This window comes from Manacus candei, unplaced genomic scaffold, assembly GCF_025592945.1.
Source record: "Manacus candei isolate 608988 ecotype Guabito, Panama unplaced genomic scaffold, ASM2559294v1 h1tg000014l, whole genome shotgun sequence".
Lineage (NCBI taxonomy): Eukaryota > Metazoa > Chordata > Aves > Passeriformes > Pipridae > Manacus > Manacus candei.
Window position 1 is genome coordinate 81,506,944 of NW_026138062.1, and position 20,284 is coordinate 81,527,227.

Below are 20,284 nucleotides of genomic sequence, written 5' to 3' on the forward strand. Positions count from 1 at the left end.
TCCCCAGAGCCTGCTTGCCTGTTTGATGCTCTGGTTCGTGCTGCTGTGGTTGCACAGAGGTCACTCAGGAGGGGACCTGCCTTCCACAGATCACCCTGAGCTCACGGGGGGCTTTGGCAAGGAAAACCTGCCCAGCATGCCAAACAAGGGATGTTTGCTGGCACTGGGAGTCCCTGGGGATCAACCAGCCCTGACCCAGCAGGGTCAGAGCCAAAAACAGCATCAGGCTCAGTTTGAGGGGGAAAATTATTAGATCCAGGGAGGTGAAAAATTGTCATTATCGCTGAGCCTGGGTGGGCCAGCTGGGCTGATGGAACCTGGGGGGAGGCTCACTCATGAGGTGGGTGCCCTTCTGGTCCCCTGGTGTCTCACAGGTCCCTGGTGAGGATTTTGGGTTGGCCAGGGATGCAGGGCTTTGCTGCTTCCCAGGTTAATTTGGAATTGTGAGGTCGACTGAATCTTTGAGACACTGCACTAAGTTTATTTTTGCTTCCTCCCCTTTTTCTCAAATATAAGGTACTTTTCTTGTCAAAAACACTTAGTGCCCATGAGAGGGAGGGGAAATCATGCCTGCTAAGGTGACAGGACAGATTTATTTTCATTTACTGGAGCCAGAAATAGACCAAGTGTGATAAAAACTACCTATTCTACTCCACATGATAACAGATTTGGAACATGCACACGGTCAGTTCACTCTGCTCGTCACATCCACAGGGATGAGGGAGCAATAATGTCAGCCATTCACTCTGGATCAGCAGCTGCACGAACTCCAGACACAGATTTCACTTCATTTCCCAGCACTGAGCAAATCAGGCCCTCCGAAGATGTAGCCAGTGGTGCACCCAGAGGGGATACAAAATAAATGCAGTGGCATAGCCACAGCTACTAATCTGACTCCAGACCTTACACTAGCAGCAATTTGGCTTCTTCACATATTTTTTACATGTGTTTCCCCTCTCCACACTCTATATTATCTTTATTCCACAATATGTTACCTTTTTTGCTGGAGTTTTCTTGACACACAGTCAGGAGAGAGAAACTGCCATAAGAATGACTGAAGCTTTGACAGGGAGAAGAAGAGACTGTCTTTGCATTCTGCATTTGTACATTCTGCACGTTGTGGGTGCTATAAAATAATAAGGCATTTGAGATAATATTTTTATACCCATACGGTGGAAAGCTTCAATTTTTTTCTCCATAAAGGAGCAAGAATATTGTAGGACAAACTGTCAGGAAGTGAATTAACAGGAATATGATTTGTCACGGTAAGTTCTTTACTCAGGGATGAACTAAAGGAATCTGTAACAGTGGCTACACAGCAGAGAGTTAAAACTCTGCCTGGAGTATCCTTAACTCTGCTCTCAGTTACATCCTGCAGAACCCATCAACCTTGCTGAGATGCTGAGCACAGGAAGAGTCCAGCCTAGGTTATCTGACCCAACAAACCTCATTGATTCCTCAGCTAGGGATAGAAGGGAGGTGAGCTGGAAAAGATTTACAAATGTTACAGATTCTGACGATTTTCCTGAAGCATTTTATGGAGCTCTGCACCAAGGAAAGCCATTCAAAGCTTCCACTATTTTCTGTGAACTGTGGAATCAGCACAATGTGACCTCCAAACCCCAAAGTATTACTAGAGAGAGACTTCTTGAAAACAACTGGATCAAAGGGAAAAATTCCTGAATTTCATCACATTTTGGAGCAGACAGAGTTTTCTGAGCAGGGACCCCATGAAAGAGGAGATGTATGCAACAGAATTGTTTCACCAATACCCTCCTTTGTCATAAAGAAAGAGGATTTCCACTATGCTGGAACTTCAGTTGCCTCTTAACGGCTTGGTTTTTTTCAAGAGGAAGACAATTGCCATCTCTAACTCACGTTTCACCAAGATTTCCATTGATTTTGTCCAAGAGGAGTTGGTTTACACTTTCAGGGTGCAACCTTTTCCCTGACAGTCTGTCACAGAAAGATCCACAGCTTCTTGGGAAGAACTCAGAGAGGTGCCCCAGCCTACTCACTCAACCCATTCCACCCTGTTGCTTTAACAAGCAAGTATGGGTAACAATTCTGAGCCTGAAACTCTCTAAAACTGGAACATTTTTTAAAAAACTTTCAGAATTCTTGAAGTCCAGATAGGTTTCGTTCTTTATTGCCAAAAGGTGACTCATTAAAGGCTATTTTTCCATCTCTGCAGAAAAAATTTTGGTGCCTTCTGAAAGGTGTAGGGTCACTGCAATAATGAGTTTCTCTCTTACTAATAGGACCCTGATTGCATATGATTGCTCTCTTTTTTCAGCCTTAATGAAGTTACTCTATGCATTTGGCAGCAGTAAGTGATTTGATGGAAGTCCTCACAATTTCCAAAGCATGACTTTCCTGGCTCTCACTGACAGTGGATGCAGGGACTGAAATGAATTTTTAACATGATCTTTTACCCACTTAGAGGCAAAGCTCTGCAAAGGCAGAGTACAGTACAATTCACTGGACTCAATCCAGTTTGGAAACAGCCTGGACTTCCTTTGGAAATACTGTTCACTGTGAGCAGAATGGTCTTGTCTCTTGGAGAGAGTGTAACATCTCCCAGAGCTTAACACACACCAGTGGTATCAAGGCACAGAAGGGAGAGTTTGGAGACATAAGGAGATTTCTGTATTGGAAACAGATCCATGAATAGCTAAAAATAAACCTTCCAACTCCTTGCTCACCTTTCTGGGGTGATCTAAAGTTCCTGTGTACCTGTGGCTTTTCCAGCGGGCACTGGGTGTTCAGGAGAAAGATGGTGAAAGACCTGTGGCTGTTTCACAGCCCTGTCTGTGCCAGTGATTCGTGAGTGAAGGGACTGTGTAGGAACCAGCTCGGGGTTCCTGAGTCCCAGAGGGAGGATAATGTGGCTGAACAGCTTGGATTATCATGCTGGTGCTTTTGTCTCCATCAGCAAGCGTTGTGGTCCAGTGGGAACAGATGTGCAGCTGAAAACACTCGGTGCTGGGGGTTTGATATCCACACAACGTGAATTTGGAAGGACTGCATGGGTTTAGTACCAGCCTGGCCCCATGAACTGAACACTATTAGCAGGACTGTGTCACCAACACCATTCAGTCACATCGGCCCTGGGTCGGCCCTCTCTTAACAGCCAGGAACAGAAAGAGTTCCCTGACTCATGGAAGAAGCTACATTTACACCCCCGTGGTTGGCTTGTCACAGAAAGCAGGTCCTAAAACAATGATTATTTTATCAGCACAGAGAAAGAAAAGTGCAGGGGATTAAGCAAAGCATCAGAGTGACGACTAAGCAGAGTAGATCCCAGTGGGAGGAGAGAAGGGACACGGGACGAGCAGCTGCCTCGGGCTGGTGCTGCAGGAATCTGCCATTTCTGTGCTCTGTGGTGTCTCCTAACGCATTTTATGTCTCAGTGCTACTTGTTATCCCACATAAGCAAACAGGAAAAAATGTGTGACTGTAAAATGCTGCCTTATAAATATGTATTGCACGGCACTAAATTTCTTTAGAGTGCCTTCCATGACCACAATACGCTGATTAGGGTTTTTGTTCCCTTTTCTTTCTGGGGACCTTGCATCTCTCAAATGTAATTTCATCTTCCATGAGTTAGGGTTTTACATTGTTGTGGAGCTGTGCATTATGAAGAGAGAAAGTGCCTGAGAATCTACATGCAGTCCTCTTAATAAAATAAAAAGTCAGTGCAAATAAGCCATCATTAGTGGCTCATGGAGAAAGCAACTTCAGAAACCCACAACCATCATTTTTTCTTAGCTGGGTCATAACCAGAAGTGAAAGCAACTGGGGCATGCCCTGAGCAATAGCTAGGGTTGTGAGGAGTGGTAAAATCACTGGGTCCTGCACCCCAATAGTGTTTGCCAGTCAGGGTTTGAGGGAAACAGCAGTTCTTTGCAGGTGTTTTTAAATGAGGGAATCTTTTGGGTTTTTTGCTGTGTCCTTTGCCTGAATTTAACTAGCAACAAACATCTGGCACCAACCTCAACATGCTCTGGCTTCGTGCCTTTAATGAACATCTCTATTAAACTTGTTTCCTGGCAAGCAAAAAAACCCCAAAGCAAAACAACCCCACAACTGCCCTCCAATCCAGTTAAAATACGGTGCTATTTATTGGAAATGCACAATAATCAGTGTAACAGAGCTCCAGAAGGCTTGCAAATAGCAGTGCCCTGTTTTGAATGCACCCAGTGGAAAGAGTATTCGCAAACCCTACACTGAAGGCACAAACCAAACGTACCACAAGCATGAATTAACAGATGCAACACCTACACACTTTAAACTGTGTAATTCAAGTATCTCTATTCACTAACAAAGCCTCTATTCAGACCTAGCAGAAACATGTGTTTTGAGAAAAACTGCGTGTGCACAGGAGGCAACAGAAACCCGCCCAGAACTCACACACAAATTGGTTACTTGGGATGGATAAAAGGAAAGCAAGAAGTGGGATCCATTTTGCTGGGATTAGGATTTCAGAATCCCAGAATCATTTGGGTTGGAAATGACCTCTGAGACCATCAAGTCCAAGCTGTGACTGATCCCCACCTTGTCCCCCAGCCCAGAGCACTGAGTGCCACATCCAGTCCTTCCTTGGACACCGCCAGGGATGGGGACTCCATCACCTGCCCCCGTGGGCAAGGGGCTACCAAACCTCATGGGATTGGTGTGGAGGTCTTCCAGAAGAGACACTCATTCCAGCTGGGCTGTAACCTCTGCTGCTCACAGCCACTGGATGTGAATGCAAACAAGAGAACACATAAATATTACAAACCATAAGCCATTACTAGACAGAAATGTAGTTAACAGAAACATGCATCTGGTAGTTGTCTTGTGTGAAATGTCCTCTGTGCCTCAAAAGTGTTTAATTATATATGGGTAAACCCCCTTTAGCTGCTTCCCTGTGTAGATGTAGCACAGGAAATCTTTGTGGAATACAGTCCCATCTGAGGGATTTGTAGGTACTTTTAAAATCTCTCCTTGTTGTTCTCTGCAGAAAGTGCTCAGCAAAAAAAAAAAATAAAAAAAATAAAAAATCAGTGTCTGCATCAAACCATCCTGTCCTGAAGTTCTTCCAGTTCAGTGAGTTAAAATCTGAACTGCAAAAGTGAGACTTGAAGAGTCAGCAGCCATGAAAATGCTAAGGATGCAAATCCTTTGTGGGAGTCCACAGGCGACTTCCTTCCCTAGTCAACTGCCTCGATGCTGCGCTGCCACTGCTTCTTTTAGAAGAAACTTTGAAGGATAAACAGAAATAAATATGTCCATTGGCAATGGTGGAACTGCAAAGTTGAAATCTCTGAAATCTGGTGTAACTGGGGCACGACAGCATTGAGTAGATCATGAAGAATTATGCTTTATAATATTCTTGTACACGCTCTAAGTATGGGGAAAAGCGGATTTTTGTACAGTAAATTCTCTCAAACCTGGGAATGTTATAGTCTTGCAAAGCTAAAGTAGATTTGCCTGCATCACATAAAAACTCTTAAATTAATCCTGAGCCCAAACCTAAGCTTCTCTGTGGATAGCTAATGTAGGTTTTTCCATAGGTTGCCATGTAATCAATACAGCAAATGGTTCATCAGGAAAGCTGCAGTGAAGTGCTGGGCTGGTTCATTAGGATGTGAGCTCTTTCCTGGCATTCAGGAGGCCCCAGATCTGGGCTGTGTACTACTGCCATTGATTTGAGGCACATTCTTAGCAAACAGACATATGGGGTGTGTGTGCAAGTACATAAATTACAAAAAAAAAATAGGTTTGCAGAAGTAGGTTCCTTTACTGTTTCCTCACAAAGACCTGCAGACCAAACAACCTATTACAGGCATTGCCACTGTGCTCCCTCCATCCCTCCTATGGCATTCCTGGAGTGTAATTCCCGAAAAAGGGACAAAAAACAAGGGCAAAGTTCCTTACATTTGTCCTTCAAGGGGGAGAATGACCTTATTTCTCTTGAACAGGAACTAAAACTGACATTGAGTTTCTGAGCCTCATATTTTTTAATCTGTTTCTCAGGCCAAATGTGCTCTTTGGGAAGAGGGTTTTTTTGGAAAGCCATTAGTTTCATGGTTGCAATAATATTTCAGTTACCTCTTCCTGCTTCAGCAGAAAGGTTCAGATATTTCGGGAAATCTCTGGAAATCTGCTTTCCCAACAGCATCTGCAGTGCAGTTACATTTTATTAATGCTCTGAGACAGAAGAGCTTTATGCCACATTGAAAGAGAGTTAAATGTTATGTGAGTAATAGGTCTTGTTTTTCTATAATGGTAATAGAAAGGGAGCTTTTTCATTATTACTGCTAAGATATCACAGAGTCACATAATTGTTTCTGTCTCCTCTGGATACTTAAGCATTTATGTCACCTGGGGTGCCGTGGGCAGAAAGCAAATAAAAAGTGCTCCTATTGGGGGCTAATCCCTGGAAACACATGGAGGGAATTGAATTTCACATTCAGTAAAACTTTTTGCTTTCTCTTTTGAAAAATTGGAAGCCTTTGGAAGAGCCCTGGTGGGCTAAACCCTGTGGACTTCAGGATTCACCAGCTGCCTTGAGGCATCTTCCCAGAATCTGTTAGAACAAATTACAAGTTTTTTTTTAAAAAACACCCACTTTATTTCTCCAGTTAAAACTTTGCACCTCACTGGAAGCCAATGGAACTGCTGGAGGATACTAAGATCTAATTCTTTTTAATTTAAGCTGACAGGATGAAAGCTCAAAATAGTAATAATAAATAATAATACTAACACTTCTAAAGTGCTGGGGGTGCCTTGTATTTTTCCTCCACCTTTTCCCATTTATGGTCTGATTTGCTTCTCTGTTCCCTCTGGGCCGTGCACTTCATATTAACTGGGCATTATCCCAGACCATCCTTACTTTGGGATTTATTTGAAGGCAAACTGTGTTAAATTATGGTGCTGCATTATTAACAGGCCATATGGGCATCAGGCTTCAGAGAGAGAAGCTTAACAAGAACACAGGAAAACAATCTTCCAGATCCTTCCTTCTCCTAATACATAATCCTGAGTGCAGGGAGGAGATAAAACATTTAAATACTGCACTGGAGGAGTGTAAGGGACAGTGTGTCAAACTCATCTGAGAGGGCTCCATGTCTGCTCATCACCTCTGCTGGTCTTGCCCAGAACTTGTATAAAGGAAGAATACGTTTTTAAGTGTTGTCTGGTCTGAAATAAGCACTGAAAAGAATTTTTTGCTCTGTTTTCTGTCAAGTTTATTCACCTGTCTGCTGCTGCTCACTGCAACAACTGGGTGCAGGTTTGGGCACCACGATGTCAGAAAGATCTAAAGCTATTAAGAGAGTGTCCGAAGGGGGGACATGAGGCTGGAGAAGGGTCTGGAGGGGCCACAAGAGGGCACTGGGTTTGCTCAGCTGGAGAAGAAGAGCCTGAGGTGAGACCTCACCAGGGTGGCTCGATGAGCCCCGTGGGTCCCTTCCAACTCAGCGTATTCCACGACTCTGCGATTCTGACTGAAAAATCAGGGGCAAGGTAAAGCTTAAGGAACGTTTTAAACGCTTATTTCACCATGCCAGACCAGATTTGAAGGTGACAATACAAAGCAGCACATTTTTGGTGCCGAGGTTTCAGGCCAAAGGCAGATAGCTGAGCCGGGGGGTGGCTGAGGTTCCAAATAACCTGCTGAGGTTCCAAATAATCCCTGTCGAGTCTCTTCCAACAGTAGAGGGATTATTTTTTCATTTTAGTTTATTCAGCTAGTTCAGGCCAATGTCTGGTTCACTCCCAACGTGGCAGCCAGTTGGTATTGGAAGAAGCAGAAAATCTTGTTTTCCACTCTTTAATAAAGGGTAGGAGCTGGACCCCAGCATTTGTGATGCCTTGCCTTTAAAATCCCCAGAGTGCTGGCACCACAAATCACCAGCTCAGATCCCCTTCTTATGTACTTTGGAGAACTGATGTGTTACTTTTACTTGCTATTTTCCAAAAGCTGGATAAAAAGAGGCAGCTGATTAAATTACACTAACCCAGACTTTACAGGAGTTTTATTGAACCAACAAAAAAAAAAAATCAGTTAATTAAAACATGAATAAACTGCCCTCGGTGCAGTAAGAAGTTTGTGATATATGTATCTTTAAATAGTTGCAAAGAGACAATGTTTTGGCAAAGGGGAATGCCAAACCAAAACTGAAATACCAAATATCAAATTTGGCATAAAATTTTGTTTTCTTTGCAGGTTTCAACACCCATTCAGTTATTTCACAGTTTATTCTTGCATTTCTTGTGAAAGCAGCTCTTTGGAAGTGCCCAGACCAGCATAAACTGTGCTGAAGGTCAGGGATTCACTCTGCAATTACAGAATTATTCAGCTGTAAAGCTTCACACGTGGGGACAGGGAGAACTTCATTGTTGACATGTGGTGAATCACTGCTGGAAACTTCCCTACCTTGGGATGTTGCTTTTGAAGACTAAAAAATGTATCTACTTACACACTTCTATTTACAAGCACGTAGGTAAAGGGTGATTCTTTGAATTGATAACATTTTAAGGTTGTTTTTACAAGGTCCCTCACCTTCAGTGTTGCAGCACTGAACAGCCAAGGGTCAGGGGGAAGGTCTGTGTGTGGATTCATTGAAGGGAAACAGAAAGCAAAAATTAATGGTCAGCTTTGACAGTAGAAGAAGGTCATGAGTGCAATCCTGCGGGGATGTGTGTGGGGAGCTCGTGCTGTTCCTAATTAACCCAAAAATGGGGAAAACGAGGTGACAATATTCACTGATCACACAAAGTCATTCAGAGCAGTGAATGCAAGGCTGATTGTGAGAACTGCAGGACATCATCAGAGTGAAGGTGTGACCATGAAGTGATCAGTGAAATTCATTGCAGGGAAACGTGGAGTGGTGTCCCTGGGAGAAACAATCCTAATTTCATATATGAATGATGGCCTCTAAATGATTGCTACCCCACAAGATTAGGCTCTTAGGTTTCTAATAATTTACTGCATGAAAGCTTCATCACAATGCTTGTTGTTGATCACACTGACACAGTGAAAACCAAGGATTACTGGGAAAGCCATAAGGATCAAAACACAGAGCAGAATGTTGCTGTCACCCAAACTCATGCTGTGCCTGCATCCCAAATGTGTTGTCACATCTGGCCCTCTCACTTTGGAGGGGATGCACTGACACAGAAACAATACCAAGAAGGACAACAAGGATAATCAGACTCATGGGATAGTTTCTGTATGAGCAATGATTTCCCAGGCTGAGAAAGAAATGACAGCAGAGGGGTATGGGAGAAGTGTGTTAAATCACTAGTGACAAGGAAAGGGGGAACAGGGAATGGTGGTTTACAGAAAAACGAGCTAAGAGGGGTCAAATGAGACATCCATCCCTGAGCTGGCTGAAGGAGGAATGAACCATTCATCCATCCATCCCTGGAGCTGGCTGAAGGAGGAATGAACCATCCATCCATCCCTGGAGCTGGCTGAAGGAGGAATGAACCATTCATCCATCCCTGGAGCTGGCTGAAGGAGGAATGAACCATTCATCCATCCATCCCTGGAGCTGGCTGAAGGAGGAATGAACCATCCATCCATCCCTGGAGCTGGCTGAAGAAGGAGCCAGTCCTTCACCCAGGTGCAGCTCAGGTGTAGGGCTGGGAGCTGTACCACGTTACAGCTGGTTAACACTGGCTCAAAGTGGTTTTGGACAAATGACTGGGAGCAAAATCCACTGAGGGCTACTAAATACAATAATAGTGAAATGCTCTAAGCTGAAAATTGCACAAGGGGGGTTTTTGGGAATATCCTGGGGAAGGATATCAGTTGGCACAGCATTACACTACTACATCCCTTAGGCACTGGCTGCTTTGGAAACAGGGCAGTTGATCAGGTGGATCTGTGGTCTGGTGGGTTATGCCTATGCTTATACATGCAGAAGAATGTATTGTATGTGGCAAGGACCTTTCCAGGAGAGATGTAAGAGATATGTGTCCCTGGCAAGCTACTTTCCCTTCTCGACCTTCCCCTGTAGGAACCCTGGCATGGAAGTGCAGTGAGAATCAGTGTTAAACTTTGAAGTTCACAGCCACTGTTTTTGTGTGTGAAGCAGCTGGTGGCACCACGGAAAAATCAAATCAGCTCGGAATGAAAGCGATGAGATATTGGAAGCACTTTGGGGAAATGCAGTGAAATATTTGGATGGAAGTGTGAGTTCCGCTGCTGCCCACGGCTCAGCTGCAGCAGGGGAAGTCACTCTTCCTCATCAGCAGCTCCCACATCCATATTGCAGTGGGCCTTGAACCACACAGGTGTCCCTTTGCAGCTGAGGGGTGGCTCCTCATTTCCCCTTTCCTTGGATACTCTCCAGCCTGCAATAACCCCGTGTCACACACCCCTGGCTCCACAGTGACATCCCCCTCTCCTTTTTAGTACTCAGCCAGACTGATACTTCTTCATAAGGTTCTCTCTTTATATTATTAAGGCTGACCCCTCCTCCTCAGCTATTAATTGCAATTTTGGCCTTAATGTCAGTTTATGCTGGGAAGAAGGAGGAGAAATTATGGCTTCCTGCGACTTGTTTGTATTGGGAGAAAAAGGTTCAGAAACCCCTCAGCGTTGCCTAACATGAATTAAAACACCACTTGACACCTTGTTTAGACACAGTTTAGGACCTTGTGCCTGGTCTCATTTCTCACCCCTCTGCTGTCCTATTTATAGGTGAGGACAAGAACATGACAAATCTCCCCGAGAAGGCTGGTGTTGGGATTAATGTTTCTGCAGGTGCTCACGGATGAGATATGGCTGATAAGCATTAACAGACAGGTGGATCGAGTCCAAAAATCTCAGAGCAAGACTAATTCACATTGCTGGGATTTTGGAACACGTGAGGGCACCACCCTCCTCCTCCCACTCGGTGGGACTATGGTTTTTTCTGCTTTCTACTTTATTCTTCTCTTCCCCTGAAGATTTAACCCTCTCCTCCCTTTCTGCCAAACCTTACCTTGTTCTTGCTCATATCCTGGCCTCCCCTCACCATCCCTTTTCCCTGCTTGCCTTAGAATTTCCCTGCTTTTCCAGTATATAGACAAGTAATTTCTTTTTGTTTGGACTTCCCGGGTAAGTGCACTGAATAGGTTTTGATTTGGAGGCACCATGCAGTCTGGAGAAACACAGTGACTAACTCCTAGCCTATACTTTGGCTTCATTCTTTCCTTTATTGGTATTTTAATACATGTGTTTTATATTCCACTGCTCTGACTGGAGCTGACCATGACCCGTGACCCCCCCCGGCTGATTAAATTGCTCTCTGTACATCCACTCTGGAGTTCTCTATTCATTACAAACTCCCATTAACCTCTAAAGCCAGGCCTCCCTGGTAATCACTATTTGTTATGAAAGAAACTTTCATTTCCATTCTCTGCTAATTATTATATTTAAGCTGGATATTTCCATAATTCAGAGAACAGATTGTCCATCTTTTGTGAGAGGAGTGGTCATTCTACCCACCTCTGCTGTCATTCTTTCCCTCTTCTTGCACAATAAACTGTGCCTTCCTTAACCACAATTTGGGAACAGCCTGTAGCTCTGCCATGGCTCTTTACCCTGGTTGTCTGCATAACACCAACACAAAAAGAAAAAAAAAAAGGGGTTGGAAATGGACTGTGCTTCCCCAGGGAGATGTGGAGGTTTCATTTGGCTTTGCCTCTCTATTGTTACCACGTTGTAATGAATTTGTGATGAGGAAAACCTCGTCTGCAGAACCAAAATTAGCGAGGGGAGCAACACATAGCTTGTACTTTTTGTTTCTGGGACGTGTCAACAACAAGCAGTGGAGTTGTTTGTTTGGCTGATTTGGTCCCTGAGACACAGCAGGGTTTAACAATCTTTTGACTGGCTTTGCTGTGGACAGGGGGTGATAATCAAGCAGTGAACACGTTCAGCACGCTCCTCCTGCTTCCACATCACCACTAAACACTCATTAGGCTCGGAATTGTCTGTCTCCTCTTAAAACTTGGGTCACAACTGCAGCACTGCACACTCAGCAGGGCTCAGTCTGTGCAGCTTTTGGCTAATTAAACCCCACAGCCTGCACTGGTCGGAAGCAAACGCCCTGAGTGGGTTTGTTTGTTTGTTTTACAAGAGGAAAATGAAGAAATAGCCGGGCAGAATTCATTAGAGCAGATTTTTCTTCTCTCCCAGCTATGCCTGACCCCGGTGTCTTCATCTTCTCTTTGGGTTTAGACAACTTCAGGGAGCCTGGTGTGAGGGTGGCTGAGTGGGAGGAGGTCTCTGATTAGTTATGAAATCTGAGGCCAAGATCCTGGAAATAAAAGCCCGAGGACTCATCATTCACAGTAAATATTTTGCACAGCTTTTGCAGATATTTCTGTACAATAATTACCACTTCTACTCAAAAAGAAACACGATGAAAGCACCAGGACAATCCTGATTTTTCACTTAGCCAGCAAAAGTAATGGCCCATCAGTGGCTTGGGCTTCAGGATGAGCTCCCAAACTAAACCCGAGCTCCCTACACATCCCACACACATCCCAAAGCCGTGCTTGCAGTCTTGCTGTCACGTGTGGCAGCCAGGTTGAACAAAGCCTGGCTTTCCCTAGGTGCTCTGCAGCTGCAGCTCTGTCCAGTGGAGCTGTGTTCTGAGTCCAGCTTGGCTTCGTGCAGCGTGATAAGCTCAGAGCAAATACACAGTTGCTAAAGAAAATGTGTCCTTGTGTTTGTATTTATTTATCCCACTCCCTGCTCTGATTAACGTGAGGAAAAGGACAGTTTGGCACACAGGCTGTCTTGGCCTTCCAGCGGAGAAGGGCCACCACAAACCCCAGGGTTTTGCCTCTGCTCTGCAAGGCACAGAGGTGAGTTACCTCCAGTTACAGACTCAGCTCTGAGAAGGAGCTCCTCCTCCACCAAAACAAACTCAAGTGGCTATGGGAAATCACACAATGGTTTGGGTTGGAAGGGACCTTCAAGATTATCCAGCACCTTCCACTAGCCCAGGTTGCTCCAAGCCCCATCCAACCTGGCCCTGGACACTTCCAGGGATGGGGCAGCCACAGCTTCTCTGGGCAACCTGTGCCAGGACCTCCCCACCCTCACAGGGAACAATTTCTTCCTAATATTCCCATCTAACCCCACTCTCTTTCATTTTGAAGCCATTCCCCCTTGCCCTGTCCCTCCAGGCACTCGTAAATAATCTCTCTCCATCTTGTAGCTCCTTCGTGTCCTGGAAGGCCACAAATCTGATTGTCTTTATGAGGAATTCATGATTGAGTGCACATTCTGTGGTATTTTGGGATAATGAGAATTAATATTCATCAGCAGTCTTAAATGAGAATTTGTAACAACCACAAAAAAAGCGTGTTTGAGATCTGTAATGATAATGTTCTTGCACAGCTGCTTTTGTGAGGGGGGAATAATTTAGCAGCACTAGAGCTGATGTTGACTCTCCAGTTTGTGGTGAAATTATAAAGTAAATGTTTCCTCCAGAGAACTCCAGAGCTGTTTATGGGGGGCTAGAGGCACACTCTGGAGGAAGGAGGCTGGAATCTGATGCGTTGCAATATTGTAAATTGGTGTAATTTCCCTGCACTGCCTTCATCCTGCCTTCATCCCATGGAAAATAGCATTATAAGAAAGATAAATTATATTACTTGTCTTTAAGTTTTAGGAAAATGAATTCATGCTAAAATGTCCCTATCTTTTATTTCCACCCCCCCCCAATGTAACCTTATATCTTCTGTGATTATTTACCCACAGAAATGTTTTTTGTTTCCCCCTACTCCTAATGGGAAATTTCTGCAGACAGAAAATCCTTAAATGTGAGAAGGCTAGAGGCTGGTACAAGCTAAATAGAAGAAGATTAAGATCAAATACAAAAACATGGTGTAATGAGATAAGAGGCAACATCGTCTCAGAATAAAATATTTAGATAAGGATTATTTGGGACACTGCAGAGGAGGGAAGAGAAGGGGTTAGAGCTAAAGAAGGCCCATTCAGTGGGTCAGATTAACTGCTGTGCTAAAGAAACCAGTCTGGTTCTAACTCAGCACAGATTTTGAATTTCTGGGTTTGCTTGGCTGAGTCCCCCTTTCATTCCTTCCCCTTCAATTACTAGAACTTAACTGCAAATTTACTGTTATGCCTCAAAAATGCCAGACTATTTCTACAATATAAACCACAATGATCTTATTACAGCAAAAGATTAAACATTGTTAATTGAATTGAAAACAGCCCTTATCTCCTCTGAGCATTTTCTCTGCTAAACTCTTAATGTAGGTTCTAGGCAAGCAGGTAAAACTGAAGTTTTACTTTAATTCCAACCTATGAAATCCTGCTGGAGTCATTTAGGCACCAGGGGTATAACAGAAGACAATTATTGCCCAGTTGTTCTTATCTTTAATGAACTATCATGTCACCTTTGTGAAAGTCTTATGATTCAGGATGGGCAGCCCTTCACAGCAGGAATGTCAGGAATGCTAAAAATAAAAGCCTGGGGACTTTTTAGAAAAGAAAATTAAATGTAATATGGTGATGGAACCTCCAATAGGTTGGAGCAGAAGTGCCACAAATGATAGGTTTTGTCTGGAGATGTAAAACTTTTCACCCAATCAGCTCCAGGAATTTCATTTTAGAGAAGGTCTGGCACCTGTAAATTCGTGGCTAATTGCAGGAGCTGCTGGAGGATGTTACTGAGGCAGCCACTCCAGCGGGATAAACTGGGATGGAAATTTTCTTTCAAGCACACGAGTCATGAAAACTCTTCTAAAACAATGAAGGAACAGATTAATCTCAGACCTTCATATTAATGTTCCCATCTCTTTCTGCATGAGGAAGAAAAGTGACTTTATACAACATACTGCATGTTCCTGCTCATTTCAGTGGAGGGGTGGTGGGTTCCATGGGCGTGAGCTGGGTATGTGAAGTCAGATGTTCCTGCTCTGACCCTTTCCAGCACACAGGGAGCTCCCACACACCAAAAGCTCGAGCCCAGGGCTAGAAATGTCCTATAACCTCCTCAGGGTGAACCTGTCCTGGTGCAGAATGATTCCCTATGAAATTCTTGTAGTCCAGTTTTCAAGCCATCACGTGGAGACCTCTCCATCCCTTGGAATCATGGAATCACAGAACCACAGAGTACCCCAAGTAGGAAGGGACCCACGAGGATTATTGAGTTTAACTCCTGGCCTGCACAGGGCACCCCAACAATCCCACCTTGTGCCTGAGAGCATTGTCCAAAGGCTCCTTGAGCTCTGGCAGTTCTTTTTATCCCTCCTAGGCTTCAGCTGCCTCTCAAGGTGTACAGAGCCAGAGTCCTTAGGAAGTTGTTGCCTCTTTAGCCCCTGGTTATCTTCAAAAATCCTACTTTTGAACTGTGTGTCCCAGTTCCAAGTTAGGCAAATTTCCTGCATTAACACCTCACAGAAAAAGCAGAGGTTAAAAGCAGGGGAAACTGAAATTTCTGCCCGGGGTGTTAATCCAAGGGGAACATCATCACATTGTCATCTCTCTTGCAGGGGGGGATTTAAAGAGTGAGGAGCAAGAGAAGCAAAAGTGTAAAGTTATGTGGGATATTAGGCAAAAAGATTTCCTGCACTGCTGTTACATGAGCAGCCAAGGACTGTTATTTTTGCATTTCTGTCACTGTCCCTTTTGCCATCTGGACAATGGTCAGTGGGAAGAGAAAGAACAGGAGTGAAAGCTGCCTCAGTGGAGCAGAAGTGGCTCTCCAGTGGAGCTGGTTAGAGGTGTTTGTGACTCCTCCTGCCTGCATCAGATATGTGGAACTGGCTTTTCGTGTTCTGCTGCATTAGGTAGAAGACCTTGGAGAAAAGTAAGTGCCAGGTTCTGGCATACCTGGGGCGAGCCGTGGAGAGTGCACATCACTGACACAGTAATGACAGCCTGCCGGGGCACAAAATGCTGAACAACTCGTCTGACATCAACACTCCTCTGCTTTTCCAGAGCAGCATCAATAATCAGGATTCTTTTCACTCTGCTGCTCATGCAGGGTGAGATTTTTGGAGGTGTTGAGCAACCGCTTCTTCCCCCTCTCCCCACCTCCCCCTCGGCATCAGTGGCTGCTGTTGGCACTTCATAAGTCTGAAATTAAAAATTACTTCATGTTCAGGAAGGACATTGTGCTTAAAATGTATTTTCCTGGTGCATTTTATTCCAAAATGCCTTTGGGGCAGAAAGGAAAAGAAGGGAAGGGAAGGGAAGGGAAGGGAAGGGAAGGGAAGGGAAGGGAAGGGAAGGGAAGGGAAGGGAAGGGAAGGGAAGGGAAGGGAAGGGAAGGGAAGGGAAGGGAAGGGAAAAAGGAAGGGAAGGGAAAAGGGAAGGGGAAAAAAAAAAAGAAAAGAAAAGAAAAGAAAAGAAAAGAAAAGAAAAGAAAAGAAAAGAAAAGAAAAGAAAAGAAAAGAAAAGAAAAGAAAAGAAAAGAAAAGAAAAGAAAAGAAAAGAAAAGAAAAGAAAAGAAAAGAAAAGAAAAGAAAAGAAAAGAAAAGAAAAGAAAAGAAAAGAAAAGAAAAGGAAAGGAAAGGAAAGGAAAGGAAAGGAAAGGAAAGAAAAGAAAAGAAAAGAAAAGAAAAGAAAAGAAAAGAAAAGAAAAGAAAAGAAAAGAAAAGAAAAGAAAAGAAAAGAAAAGAAAAGAAAAGAAAAGAAAAGAAAAGAAAAGAAAAGAAAAGAAAAGAAAAGAAAAGAAAAGAGAAAAGAGGAAAGGTTAAATTATGTATGTACATATTTGTTTTATAGCAAAATAATTGGATCCTGTGGATGCCAGTGAACTATGTTATAGGCATTTCTGATATTTGCCCATGATGAAATGACATGTTTGAATACACAGAATGAATAATGAAATTCATGACTTGCCCCCTCACAAAAAAATTCTGTTTTAATTGTAAACAAGCAGATGCAATCCATAATGCTAAATAAGATTTCCCCACATTTCCTCCTGAAAATGGTTTTAAGCAAGATAAGGCACTTAAATTTAATCCTTCTAAGAATGTGCAAATACTGAATCCTTGATGCAGACACAATCTTACCATGACTTTATATGGGAGCTTTAATGGGTTTGTAAATTAATCAATAACGTGGTTAAATTATATTTGCTCAGCTAATTATTTTCCATGTCCTGTAAATTAGAACTTCACTAGTCTCTAAGAAAAATCAGTCCTGCTGCTTGTACCACATTTGTGTTTACTTACTGATATATTATTAAAGTACTTGTTTATTTGTTCTGCTGTAGTCTGGGAGCTTTTTCTTTGCTATTTGAGTGGCAACCACGGGGCTGCAAAGCCATGCCATGGTAATTACATTATTATATGCTTTACCATGTTTTTACAAGCAGCAACCTGCTGCAGAGGTTGGGAAAACCAGTGGATTTGAAAGCCAAACTGGGGATGGAAGGGTTTGTAAAGTGACTCTGACTTTGCCTTCCCTCCTAACCATAGTTTTACACACACACACACACACACACACACACACACACACAGAGAAACACACTTGGGGAGCATAAAATATTGCATGTAAATGGGGCTTTTATCTTTGTCTCTGATATGCCAGCGAGGTGGTATCTTTAGCACTGCACCACTCTGTTTCTTTTGCATTTATTTTCTGGTTTTGGAGAGATATAAATGGCAAGAAGAAAACTAGAGGCAAGAAAGTTCAGATGAATAGCAGCAGGCTTGTATTTCAGTATCTAGGTAGTTATATCCCAAACTGATCTTTTACAGTGTAGCAAATTAGGTTTTATCTTAACATATGGAGTACTACTTTACAAACAAAAAAATCCTAATTAATGCCTGATTTTTTTTTCCATTTTAGGGCACACACAAAGATCAGGCTGAATATTTCATGCATATATTTGTAGCTATCAGAATTTGTAAAAAGAATCTACTGTTACATGTCTGTTTTGGTTTTTTTCCCTTAGATTTTTGTGGTTTCTGTTGGTCTGATTTTCACAGATTCATTCACCTGACATTTTTCAGGATTGTCCACTGGTAGCATTACACAAGAAGTCTTGAATGGACCTCCTCTCCATAATTTTTATGTTGAATTATTTTTGTTTAATTAAAATGATGTTTTTCTAAAGTATTTGTTGGTACAGGTATAGCTCTAACAGGTCTTGGAGTGCTGATGCTTCCCCTTGCACTGGACTCCAACACAGGCTAATTCCCGGGTTCACTTTTGCACAGGAAAACAATTTGTTCCATAGTTAAATCCCCACTCTGTAGACCTGAGTGTGCATGTGGATACCTCTGGAAGCCTGTCTATTCCCATAAACAACATGGAGCAAGAGAAATGTATAGGGCTGTATATGGTATTAGTAGGACTGAGTCTCCTTTCTCCCCCTTAAATGCTCTTTTGCATATTTGACTGTCCTCTGCAGAACTCTTTCAGGTTTAGAGTTACTTTCTCTTTATCCTTTGGATTTGCTTTGTTGCTGAATCCTGTCACTGCAGTGCTCTCCCCTGAGCTTTGGGACAAAAGTGCTTTTGGGAGCAGAGGCCCAGTGGCAGGGAGCAGGCTCTGCCTTCCTCCTGGAACTTTGCCACCGAGCCAAGGCAGAATATTCCTGCTTTTTCAGGAACAGCCCCAGTAACTGCACCAGTCTCACCCCCAGGTCTTCTTGCAGAGTCTGGTCCATTCCCTCAGCACGGACAAACCTTCAGAACACAGCCAGGCTTAAGGGCAGGGCTTGGGGCAGGGCTTGGGGTATATTTATTTATTTATTTATTTATTTATTTATTTAATTAAGCAACTTCAATGCAAAGCATTTGCCTCAGAAGGTACATTTATCCTAAGTGGCTCCTGCTGGTTGACACACACCCTGTCCTTTCTCTTGCTCAGGAAAGTTGTTCCACTGGATTGCTCAGTTTGCCTCTCGGAGCGCTGGTGCCGGGGGAATTATAAAGGCCATGGAGGCGCAGCCAAGTCCCGGGGAGTCCGTGCCAGATTTCAGCTGATTTAAGGTGGTGCAGCCTGACTCTGAAACCTCTGGGACAGCGGCTTTTTGAAGAAGCTGCTCTGTTTTTTGCCCGCTGACTCGTGCCCCCCCTGCCCAGGCAGGATGGCCGGCGGGGCTCTGCAGGTCGCCGGGTTGCTCGTCGGGGGCCTTGGTGTGGTGGGCACGTTCGCCGTCACGGCCATGCCCCAGTGGAGGGTGTCTGCCTTCATCGAGCACAACATCATCGTGTTTGAGACCATCTGGGAAGGGCTCTGGATGCACTGCATCAGGCAAGTCAACATCAGGATGCAGTGCAAGGTCTACGACTCAGTGCTGGCGCTCTCGCCGGACCTGCAGGCGTCCCGGGGGCTGATGTGTGCCGGCTCAGGGCTGTCCCTCCTCGCCCTCGTGCTGGCCATGGTTGGGATGAGGTGCACACGGTGCCCACAGAGCCCCTGGCAAGCCAAAGGCTGCATCCTGCTGGCTGCTGGGCTCCTCTTCATCCTCTCAGGCGTCGTCGAGCTCGTCCCAGTCTGCTGGGTCGCCAACTCCATCATCAGCGACTTCTACAACCCCGTGGTCAACGTTGCGCAGAAGAGGGAGCTTGGAGAGGCCCTGTACCTGGGCTGGGTGGCCTCCTTCTGCCTCGTGGCCGCTGGATCCACGTTCTGCTGCTCTTCCCGCTGCGCTGAGAATCCCAGGAGCTACAGATACTCATCCCCGACCCTCCACTCCCCTCACGGCCAGCGCCTGCACAGCAAGGCCGAGGGATCCTACTCCAAAAGTCAGTATGTGTAGGTGCCTCCTGCCTTTCCCTGCTTCTGCATCCTTGTCTGCCTGGATGGATGGAAACCTGCCTTTGCCTCCTGCCCCACAGCTGCTGCTCTTGGGGCCGTGGTTTGGAGCTGCAGCCATCCCCCAGTGGGCTCTGCTGGGGCGAGGATGCTGCAGCAAGGACAGTTTTAGTGCACGGGAAGGTGAATTTTTAATGTTGTTCTAATAGTAGCTCGGAATGGCTTTTGGGTTGTGTGGCTTTGCTTTGGCTTTGGGGCCCATTTTATGTGTTAAACAGTAATAAAGGGCTTAAAATTACACTGTGGTATGAAATCCTGGCCTATTGCAAAGAAGAGCAGAGGAAAGCGGCTGGGTTTTTTTTTTCCTGCCTGGGAAAGCAGGGATAACAGTGAATAAAGACAAGATAATAATGGTTTAAAAGAAAAGCATTCACTAAGGGATTGATTTACTGTAGGCTTAATGGAAGGTTGCATGGAGAATTTATTCAGCAGAGGAAGGTAAGCTGAAATATATGAAAAAATATCTCCGGTTTCAGAGAATAAACA

At 44.3% G+C, this 20,284-nt stretch overlaps 1 protein-coding gene across 1 annotated transcript; it reads left to right on the forward strand.

The window, feature by feature from the left end:
- The first annotated feature begins 7,420 nt into the window (after positions 1-7,420).
- On the forward strand, positions 7,421-19,992 carry LOC127467514 (claudin-8-like). The gene is made up of 2 exons (XM_051779554.1): positions 7,421-7,512; positions 18,848-19,992. Exon 2 carries the CDS (start codon positions 19,068-19,070, stop codon positions 19,740-19,742), a length of 675 nt encoding a protein of 224 aa, XP_051635514.1. The 5' UTR covers positions 7,421-7,512; positions 18,848-19,067; the 3' UTR covers positions 19,743-19,992.
- Positions 19,993-20,284: the final 292 nt, after the last annotated feature.

Coding starts and splice junctions, on each gene's coding strand:
- LOC127467514 (XM_051779554.1), top strand. CDS start 19,068: ATGGCCGGCGGGGCTCTGCAGGTCGCCGGGTTGCTCGTCGGGGGCCTT.